The 15,076-nt window shown below is 40.2% G+C and overlaps 2 protein-coding genes across 2 annotated transcripts in view; both read right to left on the reverse strand.

Annotated features, from left to right (window-relative positions):
• LOC139561550 (ladderlectin-like) overlaps positions 1–15,076 on the reverse strand; it is a 102,632-nt gene that overhangs the window by 9,380 nt on the left and 78,176 nt on the right. The gene's annotated exons all lie outside the window — the stretch shown is intronic.
• LOC139561566 (equistatin-like) lies at positions 7,661–9,561 on the reverse strand. Its single transcript, XM_071378795.1, has 5 exons — positions 9,406–9,561; positions 8,831–8,894; positions 8,031–8,162; positions 7,847–7,942; positions 7,661–7,769 (listed from the first exon to the last, which is right to left on the reverse strand). Exons 2-4 carry the CDS (start codon positions 8,880–8,882, stop codon positions 7,863–7,865), a joined length of 264 nt encoding a protein of 87 aa, XP_071234896.1. The 5' UTR covers positions 8,883–8,894; positions 9,406–9,561; the 3' UTR covers positions 7,661–7,769; positions 7,847–7,862.

A 15,076-nucleotide genomic window follows, 5' to 3' on the forward strand; every position in this document is an offset into this window, starting at 1 on the left:
TGCTGTAGGATCAGATTGGGCAAAGTAGTGGAATAGTGGTGAGGTTATAATGGGTCTAGGATCAGATAGGGTCATGTAGTGGAATAGTGGTGAGGTTATAATGGGTCTAGGATCAGATTGGGCCAAGTAGTGGAATAGTGGTGGGGTTATAATGGGTCTAGGATCTCACACTAGCACGAGCGAGCGAGCGAGCGCACACACACACAAACACACACACATACTAAATTCTCCAATTCAGTTCACCTCGGGATCGGTGTCCCTCCTGCGGGATGGTTGAGCTAACGTGCGCTAATGTGATTAGCCTGAGGTTGTAAGTAACAAGAACATTTCCCAGGACATAGACATGTCTTTTTCGGGCAGAAATCTTAACTTCTTGTTAATCAAACTGCACTGTCCAATTTACAGTAGATGTTACAGTGAAAAAATGCCATGCTATTGTTTGAGGAGAGTGTACAGTTATCTACTTGAAAATGTATATATTGACCAATTAGGCACATTTGGGTAGGCTTTATACAACATTTTGAATAGAAATGCAAAACTTTGCTAATACACTGCTGCAATCTAGCAGCCAAAATATAAATTGTGCCTAGTCAGATAATGTTTAATAAGTCAGATAATGTTCATTAACAAATTAGGCACATTTGGGCAGTGTTGATACAACATTTTGAACAGAAATGAAATGGTTCATTGGATCAGCGTAAAACTTTGCACATACAATGAACCCCATCTAGCCAAAATCTAAATTCACCTGGGCTGGAATAAAACATTATGGCCCCTGTTTCGAGACAGATGCATGATAATTGTCCATTCTAAATCAAAACAAATTGCACACATTTAGTACATTTAAAGACAAGATTAAATCAAGAATAGTCTGATGGGTGACAATATTAGCCCATCAGTTGTGAATGATGCCCAGTGGAATTCAAGAAACAGCACATACCTTTTTTTGGGCCACTTTTTCAAATCATAGTGCCACACCTCATGTAGCTGAGCCCATAGGCCTATATGTTTTATTTTACCTTTATTTAACTAGGTAAGTCAGCTAAGAACAAATTCTTATTTTCAATGACGATCTAGGAACAGTGGGTTCAGAGGCAGAACGACAGATTTGTACCTTGTCAGCTCGGGGATTCAATCTTGCAACCTTTCGGTTACTAGTCCAACACTCTAACACTAGGCTACCCTGCCGCACCATATGTTTTGATAAGGTTTGTATCACAACTAAAGTGGCCAAATAACTTGTTAAAATGAAGCCCATTAATCCTCTTTACAATGGGTGTAGAGCCTAACTGGAATATATTTACAGCGCGTGAGTTTCTCATTTGGGGAAAATCATTTTCACTCTAAATTTGCAGCTTGATGATAAAAGCAAAATGAAAAGCTGAAAAGTCTTGAGTCAATAAGTATTCAACCTCTTTGTTATGTCAAACCTAAACAAGTTCAGGAGTAAAGATGTTCTTATCAAGTCACATTATAAGTTGCATGGACTCACTCTGTGTTCAATAATAATGTTTGACATGATTTTTGAATGACTACCTCATCTCTGTACCCCACACATATAATTATCTGTAAGGTCCCTCAGTCGAGCAATGCATTTCAAACACAGATTCAACCACAATGACCAGGGAGTTTTCCAATGCCTTGCAACCAAGGGCACCTATTGAAAGATGGGTAAAATAAAAAAAAGCAGACATTGAATATCCCTTTGAGAATGGTATTAATTACACATTGGATGGTGTATCAATACACCCAGTCACTACAAAGATACAGGCGTCCTTTCTGTCCGGAGACTGAGATGGACATTGCAACATATTGATTTTGTGGTCATTTAACCATTTCATTGTGGATTTTGATGTGTGCTTGGGGGTTATTGTCTTGCTTGAAGATCCACTTCCAGCCAATGTCAGCATCCCGGCAGAGAGAACTAGTTTTTTTGGGGCTATAATGTCCTTGTACTTGGTACCAAGTTTATGATGCCGTTGAGCTTAAAAAGGGCCACAGAACCAGGGAAGCAAAAAAGCTTCATAAACGTGAAAGATGCAGAACCATATTTTACTGTAGGTATGAGGTACTTCTCTGCACATGCTTCTGTTTTTCCACACCAAAACCACCGCTGAAGTTCATGACTAAAGAGCTCTATTTTCATGTCATCTGACCATAGCACCGCCTGGAGTTTGATAAATGGCACTTGGATTGGAACCGATGCCATTTCCTCCTTAAAGGGATAGTGCAATATTTTGGCAATTACAACCTTTTTCTTCTAACCCAGAGTCAGATTTTGTCTCTGCATGAAATATGAAGGACTTTGAAGGTAGTTTTTCCAGCGATCGCTAACTAGCGTCAGCGCAATGACTAGAAGTCTTTGGGATCTGCTCTCAGAGTTAATAATTGTGCTGAAGCTGCAGTAGTTAATTTAAAAACTTCCTTCAAACTAAAGAAAGACGGCTAAATTGCCAAAATCTCACAATATCCCTTTAAACAGTAGAGAAAACCCCACTAAATGAATTTTTTCTACTTGAAATGTGATTACTTTTCCTAGAGTGACCCCAACATTAGAAAAAGTGTAACATCGCCTTTGTTCATATTTCCATGAAAGCTGTACACCACCAGTGTACAAATAATTGTATTATGTATTGTTGTAATATCATTGATTTATGTGACTGTTTTCTGTGACACTGATACTAATTGCTGATAGTAATCTCTTTGTCAAAAGGTCGCTGTCCTTTCTGGCAGAATATGCCCAGCAAGTCGGCAAAGTATTGCATCAAGATAAGGGTGGCCTGTGACGCACAATCCAGCTACGCTCGGAAGATGCAAGTCTACACGGGGAAGCCGACCAGTGGAGGCCCGGAGAAGAACCAGGGGATGCGGGTTGTGCTTGATGTGACAGATGGACTGAGGGGGCACAATGTCACATGTGACAATTTCTTCACCTCTTATGAACTCAGCCACTAGCTCCTGGAGAGGAAGATCAGCATGGTTGGCGCAGTTAGAAAGAACAGGCCTGAGCTCCACCCTGCACTCCTCGCAACAAGGGGGAGAGAGGCCTTCTCATCAACGTTTGCCTTCACCCCCACCCCCTTTCTAGTTTCTTACCTACCAAAGAGGAACAAGAATGTGGTCCTCTTCACCAAACTGCCCAAAGCAGCTGAGATCAGTGATCAAAAGGACAGGAAGCCAGCCATCATCCTAGACTAAAACCACAGCAAAGGAGGCGTGGACAACCTGGACAAAATGATTGGAACTGACAGCTGCAGGAGGATGACTGGCCGCTGGCCTATGGTCATCTTCCATAACATCATTGATGTGTCCCCTACAATGCCTTCGTTATATGGAACAAGATCAACCGTACCTGGATGCCTGATGAGAGTAACAAGAGGAAGTTTTTCCTGGAGCAGCTGGGAAAGGCACTTGTAACCCCACAAATTCAAAGAAGGGAGTTCCTCCTAACAGCCTCTGCAGCGCTTGTGAAAGCTGATCCACCTGAGGCTGCAGCTGGGGCAGGCAAGAGGAGGAAATTCCAATTCTGCCCCCAAAGAGGGACTGTAAAACAAATACTATGTGCTGCACATGTGAGAAATACAACTGCAAAGTCCATGCACACACTTGCATACTGTGCTACATGCTAAATAGAGTTGATTGATTTATGTTGTTTGCATTTTTGTTTTGTATCTATTATCCTATTTTATTCTTATTTATTGTTGTTGTTTAAACACCTTGTGGGTGTGGGCAATAGTTAAAAAAATGGGAGGAGACTAGTATTTTGTAGTTGAATTCCTCATTGTACAGTATATAAGAATATATCACTATGTTGCCAAAAAAGTTCAAGACTTGTTTCCCTTATATAAAATATTTTTTTCAAAACTACTTTCTGCACATTTCTGCTACTTTCTTAGGCTATACAAGTGCTATCTCTTGCTAAAAAAAATATGTTTACACCTACGCAGTACCTTTAGCAATAATAATAATAAACCTCTACTTTGGTAAAGAAAACAATTATAACAGGTCTGTTGTAAAAAAGAAACGAGAGGTGTCCACTGATTAAATGCAGTCTTTCTGCAATGTGAAGAGGTAAAACCCAGATGTTTCTTTATGCAAAATAGATTTGGAGTTTAAAAATCAATTAAGCTGCTTTATTTTAGGGGTTTAGCGAAGGTGGGTCATTTTTTACCCTTAGGACAGGGAGAGTATTTTAAACAATAGTTAAAAACAAGTTCTTATTTTCAATGACTCCCTAGGAACAGTGGGTTAACCTCTTTGGGCTGCAGGGGCAGTATTGAGTAGCCTGGATAAAAGGTGCCCATTTCAAACGGCCTCGTACTCAATTCTTGCTCGTACAATATGCATATTATTATTACTATTGGATAGAAAACACTCTCTAGTTTCTAAAACCGTTTTTGAATTATATCTGTGAGTAAAACAGAACTCATTTTGCAGCAAACTTCCTGACAGGAAGTGGAATATCTGAAATCCATGCTCTGTTCTAGGGCCTGCCTATAAATGTGCTTGATATTTATTAGTATACATGCACTTCATACGCCTTCCACTAGATGTCAACAGGCAGTGAGAGAAGAAATGGAGTGTATAACATCATCTGAGGTCGAATAAAAGCTCTTGGCATGACGTGACCCCAATTTCCTGTTTTCTGGAGCGCGCGAGAAGTGACCTGGTATTGCCTTCTGTAAAGCTGTCGTTATAGACGACTAATATCTCCGGCTTTGATTTTATTTGATACATGTGACAATATCATCGTAAAGTATGTTTTTTCAATATAGTTTTATTAGATTATTGAAATTTTTTCGGGACGTTAGGCGTGTTGCTTTGTCTGCGTATGTTCAGGAAGGAGAGCTTCGCGCCACTTTGCTAGCTTTCCGTGCTAATTGACTGGAGAAGAGGACATTCTAAATCCAAACAACGATTGTTCTGGACAAAGGACCCCTTGTACAACATTCTGATGGAAGATCATCAAAAGTAGGACCCATTTTATGATGCTATTTCATATATCTGTCGAACATGTGAACTAGTAGTTTGCGCCCAGATTTTGGGCACGCTCTCGCCATAACGTAAACTGCATGTCGTAATGAAGTTATTTTTAGAATTCTAACACGGCGATTGCATTAAGAACTAGTGTATCTATCATTTCCTATACAACATGTATTTTTTAGTAATGTTTATGAATAGTTATTTGGTCAGAATATGTGAGTGTCAGAAAAATATCCGGACGTTGTGGGAAAAAGATGCTACGTTAGCACAATGTATAACCACTGATTTCAGCTCTAAATATGCACATTTTCGAACAAAACATAAGTGTATGTATAACCTGATGTTATAGGACTGTCATCTGATGAAGCTTATCAAGGTTAGTCAAAAATTATATATCTTTTGCTGGTTTGTTACGATCGCTAACTTTCGCTGCTGGTAAATGGCTTGTGTTTCTGGCTATTGTGGTAAGCTAATATAATGCTATATTGTGTTTTCGCTGTAAAACACTTAAGAAATCGGAAATATTGGCTGGAATCACAAGATGCCTGTCTTTCATTTGCTGTACACCATGTATTTTTCAGAAATCTTTTATGATGAGTATTTAGGTATTTGACGTTGGTGTCTGTAATTACTCTGGCTGCTTCGGTGCTATTTCTGACGGTAGCTGTGATGGTAGCTGCAATGTAAAACTGATTTATAGCTCAAATATGCACATTTTTCGAACAAAACATAGATTTATTGAATAACATGTTATAAGACTGTCATCTGATGAAGTTGTTTCTTGGTTAGTTTGGTTGGTTCTTGGTTAGTTAGGTTGGTTTTGTGCATGCTACCTGTGCTGTGAAAAATGTCTGTCCTTTTTTGTATTTGGTGGTGAGCTAACATAAATATACGTGGTGTTTTCGCTGTAAAACATTTTAAAATCGGACATGTTGGCTGGATTCACAAGATGTTTATCTTTCATATGCTGTATTGGTCTTGTTAATGTGTGAAAGTTAAATATTTCAAAAAAATATATTTTGAATTTCGTGCCCTGCACTTGAAGTGGCTGTTGTCATATTGCGCCCGGCTTCGGGCTTGCAGCCCAAAGAAGTTAACTGCCTTGTTCAGTGGCAGAACAACAGATTTTTACCTTGTTAGCCTTGGGATTCGAACTTTCAGCCTTTCGGTCCAAGTCCAACGCTCTAAGGATCAGCTGTCAGAGCAGCTTACCGTGCACTGCACCTGTACACAGCCCCTCTGTAAATAGCCCATCCAACTACCTCATCTCCATATTATTTGTTGCTCTTTTGCACCCCAGTATCTCTACTTGCACATCATCTGCACATCTATCAATCCAGTGTTAATATTACATTTTAATTATTTCACCACAATGGCCTATTTATTGCCTTACCTCTCTAATCTTAGTTCATTTGCACACACTGTACATAGATGTTTCTATTGTGTTGACTGTATGTTTGTTTATCCCATGTGTAGCTGTTGTTTTTGTCACACTGCTTTGCTTTACCTTGGCCAGGGCACGGTTGTAAATGAGAACTTGATTTAACCAAGTAAGCCAGTAACAAGGTAATATAAAATGCTGTGGTAGCCATGCTGGTTAAGTGTGCCTTGAATTCTAAATAAATCACTGACAGTGTCACCAACAAAGCAGCCCCACACCATCACACCTCCATGCTTCACGGTGGGAACACCACATGCGGAGAACATCCGTTCACCTAGTCGGCGCCTCAAACCAAAAATTTGGACTAAGACCAAATGACAGGTTCCCACAGGTCTACTCATTGCAGTAGAGGTAACTACAGTGTGTCTTCCTTTCCTGTGGTGATCCTCGAGAGCCAGTTTCATCATAGCGCTTGGTTTTTGAGACTTCACTTGAAGGTTCAAAGTTCCGCATTTTCTGACCTTCATGGCTTAAAGTAATGGACTGTTTCTCTTTGCTTATTTGAGCTGTTCATGCCATAATATGGACTTGACATTTAACATGTAGGACTTAGTATACCACCCCTACCTTGTCACAACTGATCTGCTCAAACACATTGAGGATAGAAATTCCACAAGCACACCTGTTAACTGAAATGCATTCCAGGTGACTACCTCATCTAGTTGAGAGAATGCCGAGTTTGTAAAAAGCTGTCAAGGTAAAGGGTAGCTACTTTTTGATTTGTTTAAGACATGATGCCATAGGTGTTATTTCATAGCTGTCTTCACTGTTCTACAACATAGAAAATAAAACCCTGGTATGAGTAGGTGTGTTCATTTTGGACTGGTTCTGTAACTATAGTAGATCTAGCCTGTAGAAGCTATTGGGATCCTCCTCTTTTTAATAGAAGCCATCAGGCTGTTTTCACACAATTGCATAGGTTATAGAAATGTTGTGCAACATGAGCTCATGAAGTGATTTAGATTTGCTTTGATGTCAGAGTGATTAGAGGGACAATAGAGTGCTGAGTACCAGGCAGTTAGCAAGTGTGGTAGAAGACTACTAATGACCATCAGCAGCATCAGAGCTTGGAGAAGCTCAATTACTAAATGGTCACGTGGAATTTGACTGCCTTCATGTCCTGTAACTGCCGGTGTGGTGGTAATACAGTCACCATAACAGTCCTACTCCTTCCTCCACTTCCCAGAAATGGACCAGTTCAGATACATTGTTCAACATATCACACCAACAAGGAAGTAAGTAAATCAACAGTTTAATATCAGGATTTCTCCATGCAAATCAGTTCCTGTAGTACAGTAAAGACAACTGTTCGTCTTTTCAACGTCTTCATTCCAACGCCTTTCACCTACAATTATACAAAAAACATCAATAATCAGCTGCAAAGTAGTAACATTTAGTGAATGAGTATGTATATACATGCACCTTGGTGGAACAGTTGCTAGCAGTTGCTAGCAGTGCCTGGTGGAGTATCACTACCCGGGACCTTCTGTCCAGTACTGGTCACACACCAACAGTGACCTACCAGAAAGACATGTTGCATATACAATATATACACATTGAAGTGTCACATTAAACTGAATTGAGAATTTTGTGCGGCCGTGTTAACCTGTAGATCCCCAACATTGCTCAGGGGTGTATTGGCCATTGTAGTCACACGTGGGGACGTAGGCTCCAATTGAGCCATTTAAAGCGGCATCTCTAGCATCCTCACATGGGGTCTTGGGTCGTATCCTAGCATCTGGACACAGGTAACATACATTGTAATGTGACCATAACATTGCAGGACAATATACATTTCTGGACATACATTCTGGAATCTTGGGGTGCGTCCACTATGTGCCCTATTCAGAAGTAGTTTATACGGAATAGGGTTCCATTTCAGATGCAACCTAGGTACTTCCTGTCTAAATATTGAAGTTCTGCTACTTGTTTAAAAGGCCTGTAGAGTCAAATTCCAGTTTCGTAGAAGAGCTGATGAAACTAAGACTGGAAATTGTATCAGTGTTATTTCCTGTTAGTTGCTAGACAATATAATCAAACAAACCGTTCATATCAGAATACCTCAGTCCCGCATCTAGACACCAATATACATCTCTGGAACTAGAGGAGTGGCAGGTAGCCTGCTGTTTGAGAGTTGGGCCAGTAGTTCAAATCAGTGAGCTGACTAGTTGATATATCCGTCTATGTGCCCTTCAGCAAGGCACAACCTTCATTTCTCCAGTGTCAAGGTTGATAATGGCTGACCTCTCAGAGGGTGTCCCATGGAGAACCGGTTATGAATAGAAACACATTTCCAAATCACACCTGCGTATTAACACCTACATGTGTGTGAAGTAGGACAGAGCAACACCAACAAATGTTTTTATTAAAATGTAGGTGAGTAAGTGTGAGGTATGTCACGCTTACCTCCCAGAGCAAAAGCTGTGCTGACAAGCAGAATGATGGTCAATGTCGCCATGGTAATCGTCTCCTGAGAGAGAAAGAGTGTAAGATTAGTTGAGCATTTTAAATCTGGAATGGCTGTGGGTACTAGAGGAGAGGTTAAGGAAACCCACTGTAAGGTACAAAACTTAAGCAGCATTTTCTAAACCCAGTACTGAGGACCCCAAGAAGCGAGTATGGGCAACACGGTGCTACTAGTCTTCTGCCAAAACTCAGGTATCATTTCTTCAACCACATACAATAGATTAGCCTGGCACACAGGAATATGTATCCTTCCCAAATGGCTCCTCATTCCTTATGTAGTGAACAACCTTTGACGAGGGCCTACAATGAACTACATAGGGAAAGGGAAGCATTACAGATATTGTCAGACACTACCCATTTACTGCAAAGGTACGGATTAGTCTATGCGCTTAAATTCAGGGGGCCGCTCCACAAAAAGGCACAACTATATATTGTACTACGTTTGACAAGGGGCAAATAACATTTAGGTACCATTTGAGATGCAGATAGTTGATTAAATAATGATGCACTCTCACCTTCTGCACTCTTCCAAGGGATTCACTGGGTGTCTCTCTGTTGTCTGTGAGTTATGGTCTACCTCTTCCACCTCTCCTTTTAAAGGAACTGTCACAGGTGTGACTAGTTGCCTCATTAACCCAACAAGAGATCCTGTTGTCGGGCCATTAGTTAGTGGTGTAAAGCACTTAAGGAGAAATACCCTCAAGTACTACTTAAGTCGTTTTTGGGGGTATCTTTACTTTACTATTTATATTTTTGACAACTTTCACTTCACTACATTCCTAAAGAAAAGAATGTACTTTCTACTCCATACATTTTCCCTGACACCCAAAAGTACTCGTTACATTTTGAATGATTAGCAGGACAGAAAAATGGTCCAATTCACCCACTTATCAAGAGAACGTCCATGGTCATCCCTGCTGCCTCTGACCTGGCAGACTCACTAAATACAAATGCTTTGTTTGTAAATTGTGACTGAGTGTTGGAGTATGCCCTTGGCTATGCGTAATTATATTTTAAAAAACAAGAAAATGGTGCCGTCTGGTTTGCTTCATGTAAGGAATTTGAAAATATGTATCCTTTTACTTTTGATACTTAAGTAAATTTGATCAATTCAATTTAATGTTGATACTTCAGTATATTTAAAACCGAATAATTTTAAACCTTTACTCAAGTAATATTTTACTGGGTGACTTTCACCTTTACTTGAGTCATTTTCTCTGAAGGAACCTTCATAGGCAGTGAAGAGAGTCGTAGAGGAAGATGGGTCCAGTTTAGAGGGATCCTGAGAGGCTCCCTGTGAGTATGCCGAGGCCAATAGAGAGTGATAGGAATAACATGTGTTTCAGTAAGGTTTCTTAGCATTCATAGCCATGGTTATCAACTGTGATGCAGAAATGGAACACAAATCACAGAAAATAGATGTTGTGGTGGTAGCTGCAGAGAACTCCTTGGGTTATGAGATTTTACAGCAGAAGAGTTACAAGGTGTGATGAACGATAGTGTCCCGTTCTCCCAGGCTGCCGGCCTGCTGTAGGATCAGATTGGGCAAAGTAGTGGAATAGTGGTGAGGTTATAATGGGTCTAGGATCAGATAGGGTCATGTAGTGGAATAGTGGTGAGGTTATAATGGGTCTAGGATCAGATTGGGCCAAGTAGTGGAATAGTGGTGGGGTTATAATGGGTCTAGGATCTCACACTAGCACGAGCGAGCGAGCGAGCGCACACACACACAAACACACACACATACTAAATTCTCCAATTCAGTTCACCTCGGGATCGGTGTCCCTCCTGCGGGATGGTTGAGCTAACGTGCGCTAATGTGATTAGCCTGAGGTTGTAAGTAACAAGAACATTTCCCAGGACATAGACATGTCTTTTTCGGGCAGAAATCTTAACTTCTTGTTAATCAAACTGCACTGTCCAATTTACAGTAGATGTTACAGTGAAAAAATGCCATGCTATTGTTTGAGGAGAGTGTACAGTTATCTACTTGAAAATGTATATATTGACCAATTAGGCACATTTGGGTAGGCTTTATACAACATTTTGAATAGAAATGCAAAACTTTGCTAATACACTGCTGCAATCTAGCAGCCAAAATATAAATTGTGCCTAGTCAGATAATGTTTAATAAGTCAGATAATGTTCATTAACAAATTAGGCACATTTGGGCAGTGTTGATACAACATTTTGAACAGAAATGAAATGGTTCATTGGATCAGCGTAAAACTTTGCACATACAATGAACCCCATCTAGCCAAAATCTAAATTCACCTGGGCTGGAATAAAACATTATGGCCCCTGTTTCGAGACAGATGCATGATAATTGTCCATTCTAAATCAAAACAAATTGCACACATTTAGTACATTTAAAGACAAGATTAAATCAAGAATAGTCTGATGGGTGACAATATTAGCCCATCAGTTGTGAATGATGCCCAGTGGAATTCAAGAAACAGCACATACCTTTTTTTGGGCCACTTTTTCAAATCATAGTGCCACACCTCATGTAGCTGAGCCCATAGGCCTATATGTTTTATTTTACCTTTATTTAACTAGGTAAGTCAGCTAAGAACAAATTCTTATTTTCAATGACGATCTAGGAACAGTGGGTTCAGAGGCAGAACGACAGATTTGTACCTTGTCAGCTCGGGGATTCAATCTTGCAACCTTTCGGTTACTAGTCCAACACTCTAACACTAGGCTACCCTGCCGCACCATATGTTTTGATAAGGTTTGTATCACAACTAAAGTGGCCAAATAACTTGTTAAAATGAAGCCCATTAATCCTCTTTACAATGGGTGTAGAGCCTAACTGGAATATATTTACAGCGCGTGAGTTTCTCATTTGGGGAAAATCATTTTCACTCTAAATTTGCAGCTTGATGATAAAAGCAAAATGAAAAGCTGAAAAGTCTTGAGTCAATAAGTATTCAACCTCTTTGTTATGTCAAACCTAAACAAGTTCAGGAGTAAAGATGTTCTTATCAAGTCACATTATAAGTTGCATGGACTCACTCTGTGTTCAATAATAATGTTTGACATGATTTTTGAATGACTACCTCATCTCTGTACCCCACACATATAATTATCTGTAAGGTCCCTCAGTCGAGCAATGCATTTCAAACACAGATTCAACCACAATGACCAGGGAGTTTTCCAATGCCTTGCAACCAAGGGCACCTATTGAAAGATGGGTAAAATAAAAAAAAGCAGACATTGAATATCCCTTTGAGAATGGTATTAATTACACATTGGATGGTGTATCAATACACCCAGTCACTACAAAGATACAGGCGTCCTTTCTGTCCGGAGACTGAGATGGACATTGCAACATATTGATTTTGTGGTCATTTAACCATTTCATTGTGGATTTTGATGTGTGCTTGGGGGTTATTGTCTTGCTTGAAGATCCACTTCCAGCCAATGTCAGCATCCCGGCAGAGAGAACTAGTTTTTTTGGGGCTATAATGTCCTTGTACTTGGTACCAAGTTTATGATGCCGTTGAGCTTAAAAAGGGCCACAGAACCAGGGAAGCAAAAAAGCTTCATAAACGTGAAAGATGCAGAACCATATTTTACTGTAGGTATGAGGTACTTCTCTGCACATGCTTCTGTTTTTCCACACCAAAACCACCGCTGAAGTTCATGACTAAAGAGCTCTATTTTCATGTCATCTGACCATAGCACCGCCTGGAGTTTGATAAATGGCACTTGGATTGGAACCGATGCCATTTCCTCCTTAAAGGGATAGTGCAATATTTTGGCAATTACAACCTTTTTCTTCTAACCCAGAGTCAGATTTTGTCTCTGCATGAAATATGAAGGACTTTGAAGGTAGTTTTTCCAGCGATCGCTAACTAGCGTCAGCGCAATGACTAGAAGTCTTTGGGATCTGCTCTCAGAGTTAATAATTGTGCTGAAGCTGCAGTAGTTAATTTAAAAACTTCCTTCAAACTAAAGAAAGACGGCTAAATTGCCAAAATCTCACAATATCCCTTTAAACAGTAGAGAAAACCCCACTAAATGAATTTTTTCTACTTGAAATGTGATTACTTTTCCTAGAGTGACCCCAACATTAGAAAAAGTGTAACATCGCCTTTGTTCATATTTCCATGAAAGCTGTACACCACCAGTGTACAAATAATTGTATTATGTATTGTTGTAATATCATTGATTTATGTGACTGTTTTCTGTGACACTGATACTAATTGCTGATAGTAATCTCTTTGTCAAAAGGTCGCTGTCCTTTCTGGCAGAATATGCCCAGCAAGTCGGCAAAGTATTGCATCAAGATAAGGGTGGCCTGTGACGCACAATCCAGCTACGCTCGGAAGATGCAAGTCTACACGGGGAAGCCGACCAGTGGAGGCCCGGAGAAGAACCAGGGGATGCGGGTTGTGCTTGATGTGACAGATGGACTGAGGGGGCACAATGTCACATGTGACAATTTCTTCACCTCTTATGAACTCAGCCACTAGCTCCTGGAGAGGAAGATCAGCATGGTTGGCGCAGTTAGAAAGAACAGGCCTGAGCTCCACCCTGCACTCCTCGCAACAAGGGGGAGAGAGGCCTTCTCATCAACGTTTGCCTTCACCCCCACCCCCTTTCTAGTTTCTTACCTACCAAAGAGGAACAAGAATGTGGTCCTCTTCACCAAACTGCCCAAAGCAGCTGAGATCAGTGATCAAAAGGACAGGAAGCCAGCCATCATCCTAGACTAAAACCACAGCAAAGGAGGCGTGGACAACCTGGACAAAATGATTGGAACTGACAGCTGCAGGAGGATGACTGGCCGCTGGCCTATGGTCATCTTCCATAACATCATTGATGTGTCCCCTACAATGCCTTCGTTATATGGAACAAGATCAACCGTACCTGGATGCCTGATGAGAGTAACAAGAGGAAGTTTTTCCTGGAGCAGCTGGGAAAGGCACTTGTAACCCCACAAATTCAAAGAAGGGAGTTCCTCCTAACAGCCTCTGCAGCGCTTGTGAAAGCTGATCCACCTGAGGCTGCAGCTGGGGCAGGCAAGAGGAGGAAATTCCAATTCTGCCCCCAAAGAGGGACTGTAAAACAAATACTATGTGCTGCACATGTGAGAAATACAACTGCAAAGTCCATGCACACACTTGCATACTGTGCTACATGCTAAATAGAGTTGATTGATTTATGTTGTTTGCATTTTTGTTTTGTATCTATTATCCTATTTTATTCTTATTTATTGTTGTTGTTTAAACACCTTGTGGGTGTGGGCAATAGTTAAAAAAATGGGAGGAGACTAGTATTTTGTAGTTGAATTCCTCATTGTACAGTATATAAGAATATATCACTATGTTGCCAAAAAAGTTCAAGACTTGTTTCCCTTATATAAAATATTTTTTTCAAAACTACTTTCTGCACATTTCTGCTACTTTCTTAGGCTATACAAGTGCTATCTCTTGCTAAAAAAAATATGTTTACACCTACGCAGTACCTTTAGCAATAATAATAATAAACCTCTACTTTGGTAAAGAAAACAATTATAACAGGTCTGTTGTAAAAAAGAAACGAGAGGTGTCCACTGATTAAATGCAGTCTTTCTGCAATGTGAAGAGGTAAAACCCAGATGTTTCTTTATGCAAAATAGATTTGGAGTTTAAAAATCAATTAAGCTGCTTTATTTTAGGGGTTTAGCGAAGGTGGGTCATTTTTTACCCTTAGGACAGGGAGAGTATTTTAAACAATAGTTAAAAACAAGTTCTTATTTTCAATGACTCCCTAGGAACAGTGGGTTAACCTCTTTGGGCTGCAGGGGCAGTATTGAGTAGCCTGGATAAAAGGTGCCCATTTCAAACGGCCTCGTACTCAATTCTTGCTCGTACAATATGCATATTATTATTACTATTGGATAGAAAACACTCTCTAGTTTCTAAAACCGTTTTTGAATTATATCTGTGAGTAAAACAGAACTCATTTTGCAGCAAACTTCCTGACAGGAAGTGGAATATCTGAAATCCATGCTCTGTTCTAGGGCCTGCCTATAAATGTGCTTGATATTTATTAGTATACATGCACTTCATACGCCTTCCACTAGATGTCAACAGGCAGTGAGAGAAGAAATGGAGTGTATAACATCATCTGAGGTCGAATAAAAGCTCTTGGCATGACGTGACCCCAATTTCCTGTTTTCTGGAGCGCGCGAGA

Source organism: Salvelinus alpinus, chromosome 31 (assembly GCF_045679555.1).
Source record: "Salvelinus alpinus chromosome 31, SLU_Salpinus.1, whole genome shotgun sequence".
NCBI classification, from domain to species: Eukaryota; Metazoa; Chordata; class Actinopteri; order Salmoniformes; family Salmonidae; genus Salvelinus; species Salvelinus alpinus.